Raw genomic sequence first — 22,201 nt, 5'->3', positions numbered from 1 at the left:
AACTTGATAGCGTAATACATAGCACTGCATTTAGGAATCTATTAGCTTAGTGTGATATTGTCACTTAATCAATTAAATTTATTAATTTAATTAATTTTCATTGTTAATCAATTAAATTGTATTTAAACAGATATCATGCCCCAGACTAGACCAGCAAAGCAATGGGCAGAAAGTAGCGGGAGTGTTGTGGCTCAGGGAACTGAAGGGGGTGATTCTCCAACATATCACAGCCTAACAAAATGTGCAACTTGTGAAATGTTTGCAGACCTTTCTGGAACAGAACATGATCCAGCCAAGGGGGATGTCTTTGTATGTGTGTGCTTTTTGCAGGAAGTGTGAAGAAATTAGTCATCAACTCAGCATTATGATGGGCATTTATGAGAATTTGAAAAGAAGCATAGATGCCCTCGAAGGAATCAAAACAAGTCCCATTAAGCTGTCAGCTGCCCACCTAAATGTCAGAGCTTACATTTGTGTGTCAGACAACAGCAGCAATATCCAAGGCAGAATGTGCTGGTCCCATAGGAGGTGGTTATTGTCAGTGACTCCATTGTCAAGGAAACGGGAAATACGTAGTGCAAGAAGGATAGGTGGAATAGAACCAGGATATGTCTGCCAAGGGCTAAAGTAGATAATGTTGTTGAGCTGATATCATCTTTTAAGGGCACAAGTGATATCAGTGTACACATTGGCACTAATGATATTAAGAGTAGGAGACCTGAGGACTTGTAGCCAGGTGGGAAGGAGCAACAGTGCGTAGCACATGCTTCTTGATTAGGCCGGGGTTCAAGCCCGTCACCACCAAATACGGAGGATGCGGAAAGGTCAGGGAATGACCACCGCACATTCCCGGAGCAATATGGCCTTAGTTGCTAATGCTCCTAAAAAAAAAAAAAAAACAAAAAAACCAAAGCCTGAGGACTTACTTAACAAGTACAGGGCAATGTTAGGAAAAAGTTGCGAGTTAGGATTGAATTTGAAAGTATATGTTGAGAGCCTTGTCAATCAATTTGGCCTTGGAGAGATTGTGTAAGGATGATGGGGTAGAATTTTTTGCAGCATGGTCTGTGCTGTTAACAGGAGAGAATGTTTTTAAAGGGATGAGATACACCTCAATAGAAAGGGTGCAAGAATATTTGCTGATGCTATTGAGGCAGTGATAGGTGGGTTGGAAACCTGCTTGGCTTGAGGAGATATGCAGACTAATAGCTTAGCTAGAGATGCAGGCAGAGGTGACAGTGATTCAGTGACACTGCTGCTATTGGTATGTGCAGCAGCCTGGAAAGCAAGGTGTCTGGGTCTTCAGGCCCTGCTGCAGGTCATCATGGAACAAGTAAATACATGGGCTGTGTTACCGTAACTAAGAGTAAGAATGTGTGCATGTATACTTGCATGTACACTAATGCTAGGAGCATTGTAAATAAATTTGATGAATTTGAAGTACTGATTAAGTCATCAAATGCAGACATTGTAGAGATAGCAGAGACATGGTGTCACTCAGACATAAGCGATGCTGAATTTAAATATTGGGAGTAGAATGTATACAGGAATGACAGACATTACAGGAGAGGTGGAGGGATTATGCTCTTAGTGAAGAAGCATATTAAATCTAAGGCAGTGCATCCAATCGACGTGGGTGACGACTGCAATGTTGAGTCATTTTGGTGTGATATAAGAACTGGTAAAGCAAAATTGAGAGTAGGAGTGTGTTATAGGCCTAATGACTGTGATGAGTATACCAAACAGCTATACAGAAAAAAGAGTGGGTCAGAAAATCAGAATGTCTCATAATGGAGGATTTTAACTTTCCAAATTTTAGCCCTGGAATTTGTGGGTTAGTCACTCACACATAAGCAAGACTTTTGTGGATTTCTTGGATGACTGTTTTCTAAAGCAGCATGTTAGAGAGGCAACAAGAGAAAGCAATACTCTTAATCTGGTTATCAGCAGTGATTCTTCGTGCATTAAAAATCTGCAGGTAAAAGACCCACTGGGTGGCAGTGGCAGCAATCACAGTGAAATAATGTGGAATTTAATTAAAGATATAATTTCTTCAAGGTAAAGGCTTTTGTAAGGGTCACTACAGTGGTCTCAGACAATTTTTAAATAATGTGCAGTGGAACAAACTGATGTTACCAAACGGGAAGTATTGAGAGAAGCCTACTAGGCTTTTCATACAAGGAAGAAATACTGTTCAAGGTTTAGACCTAAATGGATGTCAGCTGAACTATTGAGACATGTGGCACAAAAGGAAAGTGCATGGGATGCATATAAATTATCAGGTGATACAAAAGACTATGGTTGTTTGTTTGTTATTTGGTTTTTAGGAGCATTAGCAACTAAGGCCATATTGCTCCGGGATATGCGGTGGTCATTCCCTGACCTTTCCGCATCCTCCGTATTTGGTGGTACGGGCTCAAACCCCGGTCTAATCAAGAAGCGTGTGCTACGCATTGCTGCTCCTTCCCACCTGGCTACGGAGGTGCAAGACTATGGTAGATATAAATTGGTCTGTAATTAAGTCACAAAGGAGGTTAGGCAAGCTAACAGATTATGAGAAGTCTTTGGCATAGAATGCAAAGAAAAACAGCAAAGACTTCTAGGCTTCTATTAACAGTAGATGGAAAGGGTTGAATCACATTGGGTAATTTGATGTATATGGGTTCACTGTAATGACCCTGCTCAGATTGTGGACAAATTGAATAAGTATTCTGCATCTACATTTGCATACGATGAATTCTTTAGGGCAGGGGATACCAAAAGGTTATCAATCACTAATAAGGAGCTAATTGACTTAAAGGAAAATGGAGGAGAAATTGTAGAAGATGGACATAAAAAAAAGGCAGCTGGGGTGGATAGAATCTATCCAATTATATTAAGGGAGGCAGCAAGGAGGTAAGGAAACTCTTAGCCATAATTATGAGGCCATCCTTGGATTCAGGATAGGTCATCCCTATGGACTGGAGATGTGCAAATGTATCCCCAGTTCATAAAGGGGATCAAAGGGAGAGTGAGTAATTACAGACTTGTTGTTTGTTATTTGGTTTTTAGGAGCATTAGCAACTAAGGCCATATTGCTCCGGGATATGCGGTGGTCATTCACTGACCTTTCCGCATCCTCCGTATTTGGTGGTGACAGGCTCGAACCCCGAAATTAATTCAGGACCATCTGGACAGGCATGCAATTATACTGCAGTCACAGCTTGTATTTATTAAGGGGCAATCTTGTCTAACCAATTTGCCAGGTTATTATGATGCAGTGACCAAGGAACTGGATGCAAAAAACAATTTTGAGATCATATACTTGGATTTCAGGAAGGCTTTTGATACTGTCGCACATAAAAGACTGCTGTAAAAACTGGAGCAGTGTAGCATCAATGTGGCAAAATATTGTGAACTAGCCACCATATTGTAATCGATAAGAAATAACGCAACGAATATATCTTGAACTGATAGCGTAAGGTATAACGAAAAACTAGATAATGTAATACAAAGCACTGTATTAGGAACCTGTTAGCGTAGTATAGTATTATCAATTAATCAAAAATATTTATTAATCTTATTAAATTCCATTGTTAATTAAACTGAATTTAAATGGAAATCATGATCCAGACTAGAGCTGCAACGCAAAGATCACAGACTAGCGACAGTGCTGTGAATCAGGGGAGAAACGAAGGGGCGATTCTCCAATGCATCAGTTTCAAAAAATGTGCGAAATGTGAAATGTTCACTGAACTTTCTAAAATGGGACATGATCTAGCCAAGGAGGATGCCTTGTGTGTGCTATATGCCTAAAGTGTCAAGAAATTAGGCACCAACTCAGCGTTCTGATGGGCGTCTATGAGAGCTTGAGATGTAGAATAAATGCGCTCAAAGAAATTAATATGAAGGGCTCATCAAACTCTCAGCTGCCCAGCATAATGGCAGAGCTAACTACTGAGCATTAGACAACACAGATGCAATTTCCACAATGCGATGGTTCCAAAGGAACTAGTTATTGTGGGTGACTCTAATGTCAGGGAAGCAGGGAATATACTGCCAGGGGCAAAAGTTGATGGCATTGTAGAGCAGATGCCATTTTTTAAGTGCACCAAAGGTGATACTATTGTACAGGGAACTAATGCCATTAAGAGTAAGAGATCTGCAGATTTACTCAACAAGTACAGGTCAATGCTGAAAAAAAGTCGCGAGTTAGGGTTGAATGTCAAAGTGTCTGCAATTCTGCCCAGACATGATAGGAGGAAGTATATGATAAGAGCCTTGTGGATCAATTCGGCCCTGTAGAGATTCTGCAAGGCTCAAGGGGTAGAATTTTTTTCAGCCTGGTCTGTGCTTGTTGAGAGGAGAGACTGCTTCTACAGGGATGGGGTACACTTAAATAGAAAGGGTGCAAGAATATTTGCTGATGCTACCGAGACAGTGTTAGGTAGGTTGGAAAACTACTAGCTTGGGGGGGATACACAGATTAAAAGGTTAAAAGTGGCCGTAGGTAGAGGCAAAAGTGATTCTTCCACTGTGTCTATTGAAATGCAATTGAGCAGCAGCCTGGAAAGCAAGGCAATGGAAATTTCCAGGAGTCATAGTGGAACAAATAAATACATGGGCTTTATTAGGGTAACTAAGAGTAGAAACAGGTGCATGTATACCAAAGCTAGGAGTATAGATAATAAATTTGATGAGTTGAAGTGCTAGTCAAGATATCAAAGGCAGGTACTGATGGGATAAAAGAGTGGTGTCACACAGATATAAGCAGTGCAGAATTGGAATTTGGGGAGTACAATTTGCACAGAAAGGATAGACAGGACAGGACAGGAGGGAGTGAGGGATTATGCTGTTAGTTAAGAAACACAAAATCTAAAGAAGTGCATCCAATTGATGTTGGTGGATAATGCAATGTTCAGTCTGTTTGGTGTGACATAAGCACTGGGAAAGGAAAAATGAAAGTGGGTGTGTGTTTTAGTCCTAATGAATCTGATGAGTATAATGAGCAATTTTGCAGAGAAATAGAGTGGGCCAGTAAATCAGAATGTCTGATAATGGGAGATTTTAACTTTCAAGATATTGACTGGAACTTGTGAGTTAGTTACTCGCATACAAGCAAGACTTTTTTGGATGACTATTTTCTACAGCAGCATGTTCGAGAGGCAACCAGAGGGAGTAATACTCTTGATCTGATTATCAGCAGTGATTATTCATGTGTTAAGAATGTGCAGATAAAGGAACCACTGTGTGACAGTGATACAATGTACTGATATGGGAATTATTTAAAGATGTAACTACCATAAGGCTAAAGGTAGGTTTTGTAAAGTTTGCTCTTTACAAAAGCAAAAGGCTTTTGTTTTTGTAAAGGTGACTACAGCGGTCTCAGACAGTTTTTAAATTCTGTACAGTGGGATCAACTGATGATGTTACCAATGTTGAATTCTAAATGGGAAGCCTTCAGGGACTAAATCTTGGAGGCTGCTAGGCTTTTCATTCTAACTAAGATATACTGTTCAAGGTTCAGACCTAAATGGATGTCAGATGAACTAATGAGGATCGTGGCAGAGAAGAAAAATGTATGGGATGCATATAAATTATCAGGTGACACAGAAGCCTATGGCAGATAAGTTTGTCTGTAATCAAGTCACAAAGGAGGTTAGGTAGGCGAAGGCAGATTACGAGAAATCTTTGGCAAAGGATGCAAAGAAAAACAGTAAAGAGTTCTTTACTCTTTACTTATGTAAACTCTAGAAGGAAAGGGATGAATCAGATTGGACCACTTTAACATAGATGGGTTGACTACTAATGATCATGCTCAGGTAGCTGATAAACTGAATGAGTATTTTGCATCTACATTCACACATGAGGAGTTATTCAATGAGGGGAGGGCCAGATGTCTATCAAACTCTAACAGGGAGATAAGTGATTTTGTAATAACTGAGAGCAAAGTGGAGGAGAAATTGTTGAAGTTAAAGTGTGGATAGATCACCTTCACCCCAGGCACCTGGGGTGAAGGTGATCTATCCAATTATATTAAAGGAGGCAGCGAGGGAAGTAAGCAAACCCTTAGCCATAATTATGAGAGCTTCCTTGGACTCGGGGGGGGGGGGGTCCCCATGGACTGGAGGTGTGCAAAGGTATCACCAATTCACAAAGGGAGTTCAGAAGGTGACACGAGTAACTATAGACCTGTTAGTTTAACTTGTGTTCTGGGTAAAATAATGGAGTCACTGGTTAAAGAAGCATTGCAGGATCATCTAGAAAAGACTGCAGTAATAGTTAAAACACAGCATGGTCACAAAGGAACTGAATGTCAAAAATAATTTTGATATCATATACTTGGATTTCAGGAAAGCTTTTGATACTTTTGCATATGGAAGATTGCTGTACAAAACTGGAGAGGTATGGCATTAAGTGCAAGTTGCTACAATCGATAAAGGGATGGTTGAGTGGGAGATGACAGAGAGTGGTAATCAATGGACACTGCTTTTCATGGACAAATGTTATTAGTGGAGTTCCCCAGGGTTCAGTGCTGGGCCCATTGCTGTTTTGTGTATTCATCAATGATATTGATGAAGGTATATCAGGATTAATGTCCAAGTTTGCAGATGGTACAAAGGTTGTCAGAGTTGTTAACGTTAGTAAAGACAATATGCAACTCCAACTCGATCTAGTCAAATTGGGAAAATGGGCTGAAAAGTGGCAACTGAAGTTTAACATTGAGAAATGTAAAGTTCTGCATATGGGTAGCAATAACCCAAGAGAAACATACCAAATGTGTGGTACTACACTCAGGGAAGTAGAAAGTGAAAAAGACCTGGGGATAATTGTGCAGTCAGATCTGAATTTTTTTGAGCAGTGCAGACAGGCTGCAAGAATAGTTCATGGGGTCTTTCAATGATATATAGGAATTTTGCTAGCAGGGACAGGGAACTGATTATCCCGCTGTACAATGCAATGGTCAGGCCACACCTAGAGTACTGTGTACAGGTCTGGAGGCCTCATTTTAGGAAGGATGTAGAGTTTCTAGAATGAGTACAAAGAAGGGCAACAAGATTGGTGAGGGGAACAAAGGGGGTGCTCTTACCAAGAAAGGCTTAAGTTCTGCAAATTGCAGCGAATGGAGAGTAGACACCTGCGAGGTGATCTAATTGAGGTGTATAAGGCCTTGAATGGGTTGAGCAAGCTAAATGCTGATGGGATTCTTCCACTTGCTCAGATTAAGAACCTGAGGGTATAGATTCAAACTGAAGAAAGAGAGTTTTAAAATAGATGTGTGGAAATTTGCCTTTAGAGAGCGGGTGGTTGACTGGTGAAACAGACTTCCGTCTTTTGTTGTGGAAGTTGATAGCCTAAATAAATTTAAAGCTGAGCTGGACAGGCATTTGGAACAAATGGGGGAGAGGGGTGAAACGGGAGGGGTTTTTTTTTTGGCTGTGCTGCATAAGCTTGCTTTCTTTCATCGTATGCCTCTACTAATGATAATGCTAATAAAAGACTGCTGTAAAAACTGGAGAAATGTAGCATCAAGGGTAAGTTACTGCTATGGATAAAAGGACAGTTAAGTGGAAGAAGACTCCTCTAATGTTATTAGTGATGAAATGGGAGAGGGGTTTTTTGGCTGATGCTACATAAGCTTGCTTTCTTGCATTGTATGCCTCTACTAATGCTAATGCTAATAAAAGACTGCTGTAAAAACTGGAACTTGTCAAGGGCAAGTTACTGCTATGGATAAAAGGACAGTTAAGTGGAAGAAGACTCCTCTAATGTTATTAGTGGATTTCCCCAGATGTCAGTACTGGGCTCATTGTTGCTTTCAATTTATCAATGATATTGATGAAGGTATATAAGGCTTAATGTCTAAGTTTGCAGATGATACAAAATTTGGCATGGTGGTTAATGACACTCACCAAGGTGAGTTACTGTGACAAGATCTAGGAAAATTGGTTTGATGGACTGAGAAATCGCAGTTGAAGTTTAACATTGGCAAATGCAAGGTATTGCATATGGGTAGCAGGGACCCCCAGAGTAACTTATCAGCTCTGTGGTACTACACTCAGGTTAGTGGAGAATGAAAAAGACCTGGGGTAATTGTGCAGTCAGACATGAAATTCTATAAGCAGTGGAGACATGCTGGAAGGACAACTCATGCAGTTTTGAAGTTTGTCATTACAGAAACTTTGCTAGCAGAGGTAAGGAGGTGATTATCCCTTTGTATAAGGAAATGGTTGGGCTGCACCTTGAGTACTATATACAGATCTGGAGGCCTCACTTTAGGAAGGATGTAGATCTGTTGGAATAGGTTTAAAGAGGGGAAACCAGACTGGTGAAGGGAACAAAAGGGTGCTCTTATTTAAAGAGGTTTCAGTTCTGCAAATTGCAGGCATTTTGAGACTAGGCACCTGTGAGGAGATTTGATTGAGGTGTTTAAAGCTTTGAATAAGCTGAATGTTAATGGTATTCTTCCAATTTATGAGACTATACACATGAGGGGGACATAAATTCAAGGAAGAACTAGAAAATTCTTGGAAGCTATGGATAGATGAACTGTGCAGGTTTTTTTTTTTTTTTTGGCTGATGCTGTATAAGTTTGCTTTCTTGCATCATTTGCCATTATTACTACTACTATTGTCTAATATGTTCAAAAGATCCCCAAGTAACATTTTCATACAGTTTCACAAATATGCATGGTCCATTTCCATTGTTAAAAACATCTAACTGGAATTGTCTACCTTGATATTTGGTACTGCAATTAATACCACAGCTTAGGTGATAAAATTGTTTTTCAACAATACAAAATTCACCACACACCCACAAGATCAATAACAAGTTTCCTAAATGGAAAGCTATTTGGACAATAGCCAAACTGCTCACCAATGGACTTTTCCTGGGGTTTTATTAAGGATTGTATGTGTGTGGGTTTTCCTCCCATGCCAGCTAATCTGACGACATGAAAAAATGGATTCATGAAGTCATCCATTCATTTGATGAATTTGATGATCAAAGACTGCAGAAAGAGTTTGACTATCATTTGAATATTAACCAAGGTTACTCAATAAATAACTAAAAATAAAAAAATAAATTGAGTTAATATTTACATTGGCATTATTATATTTATTTATTATAGTTTGATCGCAATATTTTTTAAATTATGAACGAGCCTACTTCTTTTTTGACTCTGAACTTAGTTTATATTATATAAGTAAAAGAAAGCATTATACTGTATACTCTCTAAAATATGTATATGCTCTACTTCTGAACACATGTAAAAGAGCTTATACATTTTTTTTTTTTTTTTTTTATGATAAAGAAACAACTTACACCTGTTCATTTTGCACAACTTTAGAGCCAAATATTCTCTTCATTTCATTATCCGGATTGAGATTTCTACAATCTACTATAAGTAATGCCTTCTCTGAACAAGGCTGTCTATCAGTATTACTGTGATTGACTGCACATGCTGATACTGCTGCTGCCATTGTGCCATCAGGCTCGCCTAACATTTTATTCACTTCCCTTACTGTAGCTTCCACTTCATCTTCCTGGAAATTAAAGTTGAAGAGTTACTTAAGCAAAATTAATTAAATTACATAACTTCAAATCTATGAAGCAGAAATTGTTTGAAGCATTATATTTCAATACATTAAGCACAGAAATACAAAGGTCATTTAGGTGAAAAACCAAAAAATATAAAATGTATATTATAATTTAAAAAACAGTAAACTTTATTTTCAATTTACACAACATGAAAATGATGAAGTCAATCAGGCATTTTTATCTTCTATTCCAATGTTATTTTCCTTCCTCTTTTGATGCATTCACTTGCAGTATTTACTAAACATTTGGAGTCCATAATAAAGAGTAAAATAATATTAGTTTACAACAAACATGGTAATCATTGGAGCAATGCAAAAACAAGTCCAAAATATGTCCAGATAAAACATTAAAATATTTACAGAGAGGAGGTGACGTGCTGCAATACAATACAGCCACTCCCCGACTTACACAATACCCGACTTAGCTAAATTCGACTTTATGTAAGATTTTGCTGGCCGGTGCAAACTTAAAAAAATCGTGGAAACGTATTTTGCATCCCATAGGAATAAATGAAAATATCATGAAAATATTGTAATGTGAACCCAATAACACATTGTTTTTTTTTTGGAAGTTGAACTTTTTTGCTATATAACTACGCTATTTATCTCTCTAAAAGGTCAGTTTATAATGGAAATTGTGCTACACTTTCATTGCATATGTTCTGTTATAAGAATCAATTTTGAATGCCTTTGTGATATTTTTCTAAAACACATTTCTGGAGGTCACGACCATAAAACAATAAAAACAATTTGCACTTTCTGGTTTATTGGGCTTTTCTGTTAGTGCTTCTAATTATAAAAGGGTAGTAAACTCGATCATATTGCATTTGCAATAATCCCGGTAACTGGAATTGTGTGGGTTTTTACGTTATGATGGTGAAATGTGTTCTTCACTGAAATCTTCAATCATATAAAAAACATAAATAAATTTTCAGAATCTTCTCTTCATTCCTATTTACTTATTGGAATGATGAAGAGAAAGTGACCAACGGAAAGTGCAAGTGCTAGCAAATGAAAACGAAACAAAATTGATTTAGAAATGAAGATGATTAATTAAGAAGTATGAAGCAGGACAAAGTTTGTCATCTATTGCATGGAATTAGGTCTTGTTGTTTCAACAGTGAATACTATTTTAAGGGACAGCGCGCATATAAAGAACATGTTAAAGGATCAATGTATTTCACACCGGGGCCAGTCCGCCCCAACAGTGATCACAAAACAACGTTCAGGTTCTATATTGAAGATGGAAAAGTTATTGATAATATGGATGGAAAATCAGATTCCGAAGCAAGTGCTGCTCAATCTTTTCAAGCTTTCAATCAAACTCACAGAACAAATTTTCCATCTTCCTCCTTTATTCATTCAACTGCCATTTTCTGGAACAACCTTCCTTCATACGTATTTCCTGAAAATTACAGTCTACAGAAGTTCAAGTCTAATGTCAACAAATATCTTCTTTCGTCTTCTCAACCTCCAATCCAAGCATGGTACTAAGTACTATAGGTTCTAACACCTCTTGTGTTTGGAGTTTTCACAAAAAAAAAAAAAAAAAAGTGCTAGATTATCAGATATTAATAGACATTCATCTAAATATATTTATGAAGTCTTTTAAGTAACCAAAACTTTTAGTGTGTGTGTGTGTGTGTGTGTGTGTGTGTGTGTGTGTACTTTTCTGCATGGTATTTATTTTATATTTCACCTATCTGTTATTTTATACAATAAAATAAAAATATATAAAACTGTAAGGTACAGTTACTTGTTTTTTAAAGTAGTTTTAAATTAGTTATATGAAGTTATTAATTAAAAATTATAAAACAGCTAACAGTGTTTGGTCTTACTGAACTTATGTGAAGTTAGGAGAAATTTTCACCTGTTTTTACGGCCTGTAGCTGTATGTTATTGGCTGTAAAATGGTTAAGCTGGCATTTATTTAAAAGATGAGAAACTGCTATGGCAATCTGTTTTGAGTCTTACTGGTAGCAGCCAATATCTGATAGCAGGCAAACTCTTTTAAATAAATATCAGATCCTTTCAACAATGTCATTTCTTGAAAGTGGTTTAATGCTAGAGATTTTTGTAAAGGCAAAATTTGTTCTGCTCAGTAATAACACCACTGCATTAATTAGGCAGTTTAAATCCTGTTAGCTGCAAAACATTTGAAAGAACACAACAGTTCTTCCAGCTTCATATACAGCAGCTGGATGAAGTTTCTCCATTAATGTTATTTACGAACACATGAATCTACTTGTGAATGCTGTAAAAGTTGTTGGGTGTTTTTCTTGGAATGGAATGCATTTATGCAGCCTAATAATACTAAGATGGATTGAGAAACTCTTTCCAGTTCTCCATTGATAATGAATCATTAATGATTCATTAATGATTAGTGATTTGTAATTCATTAGTGATTCGTTAATGAATCACTAATGCTGCTCCTCAAGTTTCTCCATATAGTATGAGAAACTTGAGGCCTTTAACAAATGCAATTACACACGATCAAACATTATAGGTTGCTGTAAAAAAAAAAAGGTAAACTGCAGCCATTATCAACCCACTGCAGGATGGAAGCCTCCTCAACAATTCATGCTGAGGAAAATGGACCATAATCTGCCATGCTGGTCCAGTGTGGGTAGGCAGATCGATTGTATTTAGCAGTCAGGGGCTTGAACCCTGGTCTACTCAAAGAGCGCGTGGTACTGCACTCCCGCTCCTGACCACTCGGCTACGGAGGTTGCTGTATTCAGTTTTAAAGTTGTTGGACCATGTAAGAACCATGTCTATCCCAACCAGAAGCATTTGGGAAGGGGGAAGAAGAACTTACATAATGTGGAAAATCAGATGCTAATTATTGAAATACCATGTTGCCAAAACTTATACAGCACCAGCCAAAAAAATTGTAGACTTCATTTGCCCATTTCTTTTAATAATTTTTCAAATCCTTCCCTTAATTTATTCATACTTCCTACTCCATAACACTATGAAAGTCTATCAAAGTGTTGTGTGTGTGGTGGGATGGGGGGGAGATTAAAATAAACATTCAGTGACTTACTGCATCATTTAAATTTTCTTCTGTACTTTTTTGACTTTTCATTTTTTTCTTTTTCTTCTTCTTCTTTCTTTTGAGGCTGTCTGTACTGTGTGTAGAGTCCTGCTTTTCAAGCTTATTCCTTTCTTGACCATCCTGAGGAGGCTCATTTTCACGATCATCATCTTCTTTGGCTTCAGTGTCAGACAGAGAATGTTCCACACTATTTAACTAAAGAAACAAACTATTGTAATAAAAATATTGGTAGCAAATTGTTCAAAGAAACAAATAAAATTAACCCATTATATTTGTACACAATAGGAACATATACAGCAGAGTTAGTACCTGCCACGTGATGTAATAACCCCCCCCCCAAAATTTATAATTTTCCCAAAGCTGTCATGCCTCAAATAGATATGTAACTTTTTTCACTAATTTACAACTTACTGGCTAAAACTATTCAACTAAGTCTAAACTCCTCACCTGATTTGAATTTATGGCACTGTTTTAGAGTATCATTATAACCATGAAAATTTCATGCTCATTTATCTTACTGTCCCCTATCAGACCCTTATAGACCTCTGCATTAAGGTACCAAATTGCCATGTTTTACAGCCCATATACAGCTCATCCATGTGAGTTAATCTCCTGAACCTCTATGCACATGACCAAATCAGCTGTTCCCATTATCCGGAATGGAGAAATAAGTTCAACATGAGGATTCATTGTGTTAATTCCTCTAGCCAGTCAGCTGTTGATTACTGAAATAAGTTAAGGCTAACAGTTCGGAAAATCCAAAGCTCAGCAGGATTCAATATCTACAGGAGGAGTGAAATGCTTTTCTTTTTTTTTTCCCCTCTCTTTTTGCTGGTGCAGCAAAACCTATGGCTATACCTGAATTTACAGATAAGAAATAACATTTTTGGGAATTAGAAAATAGATATTACACTTTAAAATATACTACTTTTAGTAAACACTTAAAAAAAGCCGTTTTCATTAAGTAGATAATATTTAAAAATATACCATATACAAATTTAAAAAGAAAAACTAGGAGTTGTAATTACTTATTGAAAACATAACATTTAATATTATTAGTAACAAATAGTCATTAAACTTCATTATATAGTAATTTTAATCAACAGTAGACTAACTGATAACTGTATCTTCTGAACTACATTTCTTACATGTCAAATTACTGATACCAATTGATAACTCTACAAGGCTTCTGGATCAGCTAGTGTATAATCTCGCTGCCTATACTCTGCCAGATAGCGACTGGAGGGAGTCCGAGTAGTGTGATGCTGGGGATGGGGGCACTGTCGAGGCCATGTTATGTCAAGGAGCGGGATATATTCTTACCATGTGTAAGCTGTATCCAAAAATTACATTATTTCATACAGCATGTCCCTACCACCTTTTCTTACTATTGAATACACAATGAATTGTCAAACCAACACAACAAACTTATATGTAAAAAGATCTAAACCTCCCAAACACTTCCTCCTTCGTTTAACAAATATACATGGTCTCAATTCTAATCTCGATGACGTCCATTTCTACTTACAGTCTGCCAAACCCCATTGCCTCTTCAGGCACAGATAAAGCTGACCTCTTAGCATAATATTTTTCTTCTAACATGTGTATTGATGATCTTGGTAAACCACCTCCCACCATTCCCAGTACACTTCATTCAATGCCTCCAGTGGTCTTCTGTCAAAAGGATGTAAGAAAGATTTTGATAAATTTTGATGCCAAGAAAGCTCCAGGTCCTGATGGCATTGCTCCACCTGTCCTCAAAACCTGTGCTCCTGAGCTTTCTCACTTTCTTATTCCAAAGGTGTTTTTCTTTCTGCTTGGAAATTTGCTCATATCGAGCCAGTTCCTAAAAAGTTGACAAATCCCTCCCTTCCAATTTTTGTTCCACTGCACTTACTTCTACTCCTTCTAAAGTAATGGAGAAATCATTAACTGCAAACTCCTAAACTATCTAGAAACCTTTCATCTGATCAATGATCACCAGTATGGATTTCATCAGTGTCAATCTACTGGTGATATTCTGCTTATGTTACCTATTTTTGGACAAATTCAATGGAAACGTTTGGTGAAACTCAAGCAGTTGCTCTTGACTTTTCAAAGGCTTTTGATCGTGTTTGGCATAAAGGTGTACTAAATAAGCTTCCATCTTATGTTTGCCAACTGTTTTTTGTAATTGGGTATCCAATTTCTCTTCCACCACTCATTGTAGTTGATGGTAGATGGCTCTCTGTCTTCTAACTTCTCCACTAATGCTGGTGTTCCCACAAGGTTCAGTTCTTTCACCCACTCTTTCCCTCTTTTATATTAATGACCTTCTTCCATTGACAGGAAATCCTACCCACAGTTTTTCTGATGACAGCACATTGCATTCCACCTTCCCATTTGAGAAACCTTGCCCTGCAAAAACAGCTTCAACTTCTCAAATATATACTACCAATTCTTTAAATGCCGATTAACAGGTAATGTAATTCTCCTTAGTGGGGCAAAGATAACTTTTTTCAATCCTCCTAAAACTCAGACCTGTCTTATATCTCGCAAAAAGGATTCTTCTGCTCCTATGCTTATATTCGATGACACTCCAATTTCTAGGCAAGATCACATATTTCTATTGGGGATTACCCTGCCTTCTAATCTCTTTTGGCATAAGCACATTACAAATATTGCTACCTCTGCATTTAAAAAAACTGTGTTTTCTCTTTTGCCTTCTCGGCATTACACTTCTTCCAAAAAGCAGTTCACTCTGTAAAAATGGCAAATCCACCCTACCATGAAATAATGTACCCACATCTGGGGCGGTATCCCCAAAACCTTTCTCAGGCTTCAATTCCATTCAAAAGAGGGCAGTTAGGTCAATTAACGACTCATCTTTAACAGATTCTCTCCACTCTCTGTCTCGCAGACGTTCTCTTTCTGCTGCTGCATGCCTTTTCTATAGGCACTCTACTTCCATGGGCACTGTTCATCTGAATTGGCGTCTATAATTCCTGCTCTCTCTTCCAAAGCAGTCTGAACACCTGTGCTGCAACCAGTCAACATCCTTTTACTGCCCAACTTCGAACTCACAGAACCAACTTTTCTTCTTACTCATTTATTCATTCAACTTCTGTTTTCTAGAACAACCTTCTTTCATACGTATTTTTTGAAAACTGCAATCTACAGAAGTTCAAGTCTAATGTCAACAAATATCTTCTTTCATCTTCTCAACCTCCATCCCATGTACGGTACTAAATACTATAGGTTCTAATACCTCTCGTGCTTGGGTTTTTAATATATATATATATATATATATATATAGTAAAGAATAATTGTATTAAGAAGCTAATTAATCATGGGGTGGAATGTGACTGTACGAAAAGGAAGATAACATAGCTTTTGGATCATATATATATAAATATCTCAATTCGTATATTGTTAATGCTAACAATAGGTCCCTTTTCATTTTTTTGTTTGTTTCATTTCCCATAAACACTTCATTCTCTTAAGTGTGATGAAATTTCTTTCCATTAAAACTTTTCTTCTGTTTTGAGATTTCTTCCAACAAAATTCCATCTCTTGAAGAATTTTTCTTAAAGGATTCAGCATTGTGGATTAAAGTTGCTTTAATAATGGAATGAATTTATGTATAGTTCGGTGATATACTCAGTTAATCACTTAATGCTTCTTTATCAAAATATTCAATAATGTTGAATACAATTTTCTTACCTTGGCTAATTACAGATTTTCCACTTTTTCTTTTTGACATAGATACTGGTGCATCAATTTGTATATTTTTATAATATACTTCAATCACTTCTGTATAATTAGTATTAGTAACGGCCGCATGGTGCAAGAAAGCCTATGGCTTATGCTGCACCAGCCAAAAAAAAAAAAAAAAAACCGAACAAAACAATGATAAAAACAAAAAATAAATAAATAAATAAAATAAATAAAAAGGAAATTAAACCTATCATCCTATGCGCTTCCCTTACCCGAAAGTACTATCCAGATGACCTTTGAATTTCCCCAAACTGTCGGCCTCTACCACCCATGAAGGCAACTTATTCCAGTAATTTATAACTCGCTGGCTAAAATAAAACTTCCTGCAGTCCAATCTAAACATTTCTCCCCGTAACTTGAATTTATGTCCCCTAGTTCTAGCATCATTTATAATCTTGAAAATTTTGTCCTCATTCATTTTACTGATGCCTCTCAGAGCCTTAAACACCTCAATCAAATCTCCTCTAAGGTGTCTAGTTTCCAAACTCTGCAACCCACATATTCGAAGTCTTTCTTCATAAGGACGCCCTTTTGCCAATCTCACCAGGTGAGTTACCCTTCTTTGCACCCTTTCAAGAAGCTCGATATCTTTCTTTAGGTGCGGTCTCCATACTTGAACACAGTATTCCAAGTGTGGTCTAACATAAGCCTTATAAAATGGGATTATCACATCCCTATCTCTACTTGCAAAAGTTCGATAGATCATCGATAGGACACCATGGGCCTTCCTTGCAACCTGTTTACAATGCTCAGAGAATTTCATGTCTGACCGTATCGTAACACCCAAGTCCCTTTCCTCCAGTACTGGGTTTAGTTGAACTCCACCAAGTGAATAAGTTTTTTTGGGATTACTGTTTCCCAGGTGTAATACCTTACACTTTGTTGGATTAAAGCACAGCTGCCATTTTTCTGACTATTCCTGAAGTCTATCTAGGTCTCTCTGAAGAAGCTCAGCTTGACAGTGATCATTAACTACTCTACCAATTTTAACATCATCTGCAAATTTAGACATCATGCCCTCTATCCCTTCATCAATGTTGTTTATGAAAATTAAAAACAACAGTGGTCCTAATACTGATCCTTGGGGAACCCCACTTCTCACATCAACCCAATCTGAGGAATAGCCATTTATCACAACCCTCTGTCTCCTGCCCTGAAGCCATCCTTCTATCCATCTAAGGATTTTCCCAGTGATTCCAACCCGTTCCAGCTTATAAAGCAACCGCTCATGTGGGACTGAATCAAAAGCTTTGCTGAAATCTAAATAAACAATGTCGAAATTATTCCCTAAATCCAGCTCGTGAGTGACCCTTTCGAAATAGCGAACCGAATTTGTTAAACATGATTTTCCCTTTACAAAACCATGCTGAGTATCCTTGAGAATTTCAATTCGATCCAAATGATCCTGAATTCCACCCTTGATCATTGCCTCCATGATTTTCCCTACTACTGAAGTCAGACTGACAGGTCGATAATTTCCAACTTCACTTTTAGAGCCACCCTTATGTATGGGAGATACATTTGCACTTTTCCAATCCAAGGGAATCTCCCCAGAGTCTAGTGATGCTTGCATAATTAGCCTCAATGGTTCAATGCACTCGCTTACCGCCTCTCTTAAGATTATAGGGTATATTCCATCAACTCCAGGAGCCTTACTGGTCTGTAGGCTCGAAAGTTTTTTCATTAAATAATCTTGCGAAATTTCAATATCATTAATTACATATTTTTTAACTTCGCTCCCACAATTTCCCATTGCCACAAAAGGCTTTTCATTTGTAAATATCGATGCAAAATAACTGTTGAGTTCATCTCCAACGGCAGCTGGTGTATTTATTACTATCCCTTTTCCCTTACGTAAAGGTCCGATCTGGTTTGTCCTGCTCTTCTTGGCATTTATATATGTGAAGAATTCTTTATCCCCCCTCTTTGCTCTGTTTGCTAGTGATTTCTCATAAACTGCAGGGTCGTTAAGGACACTACTGATGCTATGCTGCTGCAACAGGATCTGGAAAGGTTGAACAGATGGGCTGAGAGGTGACAAATGAAGTTTAACATTGACAAATGTAAAGTACTACATATGGGTAACAGTAACCCCAGAGCAATGTATCAACTCTGCGGTACTACACTGACAGTGGTGGAGAATGAAAAGGACCTGGGGGTAATTGTGCAGGCAGATATGAAGTTCTCTGAGCAGTGCAGACGAGCTGCAAGAATAGCTCATGGTGTCTTGTCAATGATATACAGGAATTTTTCTAGCAGGGATAAGGAGGTGATTATTCCCTTGTATAAGGCAATGGTTAGGCCACATCTTGAGTACTGTATACAGGTCTGGAGGCCTCATTTCAAGAAGGATGTAGAGCTGCTGGAACGGGTACAGAGAAGGGCAACAAGATTAGTAAATGGAACAAAGGGTTGCTCTTACGAAGAAAGGCTTAAGTTTTGCAAATTACAGAGTCTGGAGACTAGGCACCGGCGAGGTGATCTGATAGAGGTGTATAAGGCTTTGAATGGTTTGAGCATGCTCAATGCCAATGGGATTCTTCATCTTTCTCAGAATAATCACCTCAGAGGGCATAAATTCAAATTGAGGAAGGACGGATGTCGGATAGATGTGCGGAAATTTGCCTTTGGCCAGCGGGTGGTTGGTTGGTGGAACCGACTTCCATCACTTGTTGTTGAAGTTGATAGCCTAAACAAATTTAAAGCTCAACTGGACAGGTATTTCGAACGAACGGAGGGGTGAAATGGGAGAGGGTTTTTTTTTTTTTTTTTGGCTGATGCTGAATAAGCTTGCTTTCTTGCATCATATGCCTCTACTAATGCTAACTGCCTTTGCCTATCGAACCTTTTCTGTGGCTCTATTACACATCACCTTGTAGCTGTTATAGGCTTCAGTACTTTTTATTGCTCTGTAACCTTTCCATGCCACCTTTTTCTGCTCAAGTAATGCGGCAACTTCACTATTCATCCAACTTGGAACCCTTCTCGTGGAGTATTTTTTTAATGGTATATACGCATTCAAGGCATCTGTGATTAATGTTTTAAAAGCATACCACAGTTCAATTGTATTCATTCTCTGCGCGATATCTACCCAGTTAATAGAGGCCATGTAGTACCTTAAGGCATCGTAATTTCCTTTTCTGAAATTAAAACCCATTCCTTTGCCTTTTACTTCTGCTACCTCTCTCGTCATCATCCACCGTAGAACTCCGTGATCACTTCCTGCTACTGGTTCCTCTAATGTCAGCCCTGTTATGTCATCTGATTCATGTGTGATGATGAGGTCTAGGATATTCTTTTCTCTAGTACTTTCCCTGACATGTTGATACAAATAACAGTCATCTAGTTGATTTAAAAATTTTGTTCCCCATGTCGAGTTTCCTTCCCATTTACTCCAATCAATTAGAGGCAAATTGAAATCACCCATAATAAGGCATTGACGCTTACTTACCCATTCCATTTGCATGTAGAGGCTTTTGTCATAATCTTCACAATCACCTGGTCTGTAGATTACTCCTACTCACATTATACCTTTGTTTCCAACTATCTCACACCATACAGACTCTATACTAGCATGTGAAATGTCTGAATCCGGGAAAGCTATCGTCGCACTCAGGCTGCTTCTGATAAGAAGCATTACCCCACCACCCCTTCTATCTACTCTATCCTTCCTAAATACATTATACAAGCCGTACTGAAACTCATCATCCCCAATTTCCTATAATCAGATGCATAAAGTAACAAATAAAGCCACGAGTTTAAATCTAGCACTATGATGTTACTCCTCCTACCACAGAATGAAATATTCCTTCAAATATAGCTCATCCCCATTAGTTACTCCTCTAGCTGGCACATATTGCCAGCTAGTGTAATAACTAATATGGATGACCTATATTTGAAGTAATTCTTTGATAATGGCACCACTTTGTCAATCTCATCATGCATATTGTTTGTCTTTACATCTTTTCAAGAAGCTTGATCTTATTTTAAGTGTGGTTTCCATACTTGGACACAGTATTCCAAGTGTGGTTTCACCATTTACCTACTGGGTAAATGGTGAGACCACATTATGACCCTCGTAACTCTAAAGGCAAACATTCAATATATCATCAATAGATCACCACAGGCACTTCCACTCCTGGCATCCTATCTGCATTGCATGGAAAACTTTGTGTCTGCCTTACTGCAACCTCCAAATCTCTCCATTTCTCTGCTATCTTTAATTCTTCCTCCTCCCCTTTCTTGTGTATAAGCTATTTTAGAGTTTTTATTTCTCAAAATGACCTTGCATTTTGCAGCATAAAACACAGATACCATTTTCTTATCATCCCTGAAGACTATCCAAATTGTCTTGAAAGAGCACTGCTTGGCACTGATCATTCTCCTGATCTTGATCTGCAAATTGCCACCATGCCCTGAATCCCCTCATCCATTTCATTACAAAAAAAAAAAACAAAAAAAAACCAGAAACAGTCTCAATACTGATCCATGCAGATCCTATTTCTAACACTGACTCAAGGCTACTAGGCCTTTCATTCCAACTAAGAAATACTGTTCAAGGTTTAGGCCTAAATGGATGTCAGATAAACTAATGAGGCTTGTGGCAGAGAAGAAAATTGTATGGGATGCATATAAAGTGTCACGTGACACAGAAGCCTATGGCAGATATAAACTAGTCTGTAATTAAGTCACAAAGCAGAAATCAAAGGATTCAAAGTAAAACAGCAAAGAGGTCTTTACTTATGTAAACTCTAGAAAGAAAGGGATGAATCAGATTGGACCACTTAACACAGATGGGTTGACTATTGATGATCATGCTCAGGTAGCTGATAACCTGAATACGTATTTTGCATCAATATTCACACATGAGGAGTTATTCAATGAGGGGAGTGCCAGAAGTTTATTAAACTCTAACAGGGAGCTAAATGATTTATAATAACTGAGAGCAAAGTGGAAGAGAAATTGTTGAAGTTAAACATAAAAAAGGCACCTGGCGTGTACAGGATCTATCCAGTTATATTAAAGGAGGCAGCAAAGGAAGTAAGCAAACCCTTAATTATAATTATGAGGGCTTCCTTGGACTCAGGGGAGGTCCCCATGGACTGGAGGTCTGCAAATGTATCACCAATTCACAAAAGGTGACACAGGTAACTATAGACCTGTTAGTTTAACTTGTGTTCCGGGGAAAATAATGAAATCACTGGTTAAAGAAGCATTGCAAGATCATCTAGACAAGTCTGCAGTAATAGTTAAGACAGCATGGGTTTGTTAACGGGAGGTCTTGTCTGACCAATCTGATTGCATACTATAATGTGGTCACAAAGGAACTGAATACCAAAAATACTTTTTATGGATTTCAGTAAAATACTTTTTACTTGTATTTAAATTTTAAATACAAGTAAAAAATACATTTAAATTTTAAATACAAGTATTTAAATTTAAATTAATTTTACTTGTATTTAAATCCAAGTAAAATACTTTTTACTTGGATTTCAGGAAAGCTTTTGATACTGTTGCACATGGAAGACTGCTACACAAATTGGAGAGGTATGGCATTAAGGGTAAGTTGCTACAATGGATAAAAGGATGGTTGAGTGGGAGACGACGGAGAGTGGTAATCAATGGACACTGCCCTTCGTGGGCAAATGTTATTAGTGGAGTTTCCCAGGGTTCGGTGTTGGGACCATTGTTGTTTTGTATATTAATAAATGATATTGATGAAGGTATATCAGGTTTAATATCCAATTTTGCAGATGATACAAAGTTTGGCAGAGTTGTTAACGACAGTAAAGACAGTATGCTACTCCAA

General features: G+C 37.8%; 1 protein-coding gene across 2 annotated transcripts in view; it reads right to left on the bottom strand.

Annotated features, from left to right (window-relative positions):
- Positions 1 to 22,201, bottom strand: part of Nulp1 (Nuclear localized protein 1) — a 231,935-nt gene that overhangs the window by 147,667 nt on the left and 62,067 nt on the right. For both annotated transcript variants that reach the window (XM_090377506.1, XM_090377505.1), the window contains exons 2-3: positions 12,625 to 12,831; positions 9,304 to 9,524 (exon numbers count right to left, since the gene is read on the bottom strand). In XM_090377506.1, coding sequence (XP_090233632.1) covers positions 9,304 to 9,524; positions 12,625 to 12,831 — 428 coding nt within the window. The remainder of the gene's footprint in view (positions 1 to 9,303; positions 9,525 to 12,624; positions 12,832 to 22,201) is intronic.

Source organism: Mastigoproctus giganteus, chromosome 7 (assembly GCF_048544385.1).
Source record: "Mastigoproctus giganteus isolate SK-2022 chromosome 7, ASM4854438v1, whole genome shotgun sequence".
Lineage (NCBI taxonomy): Eukaryota > Metazoa > Arthropoda > Arachnida > Uropygi > Thelyphonidae > Mastigoproctus > Mastigoproctus giganteus.
The sequence above is the reverse complement of the archived record's forward strand: the minus strand, read 5'-3'. Positions and strand labels throughout refer to the sequence as shown.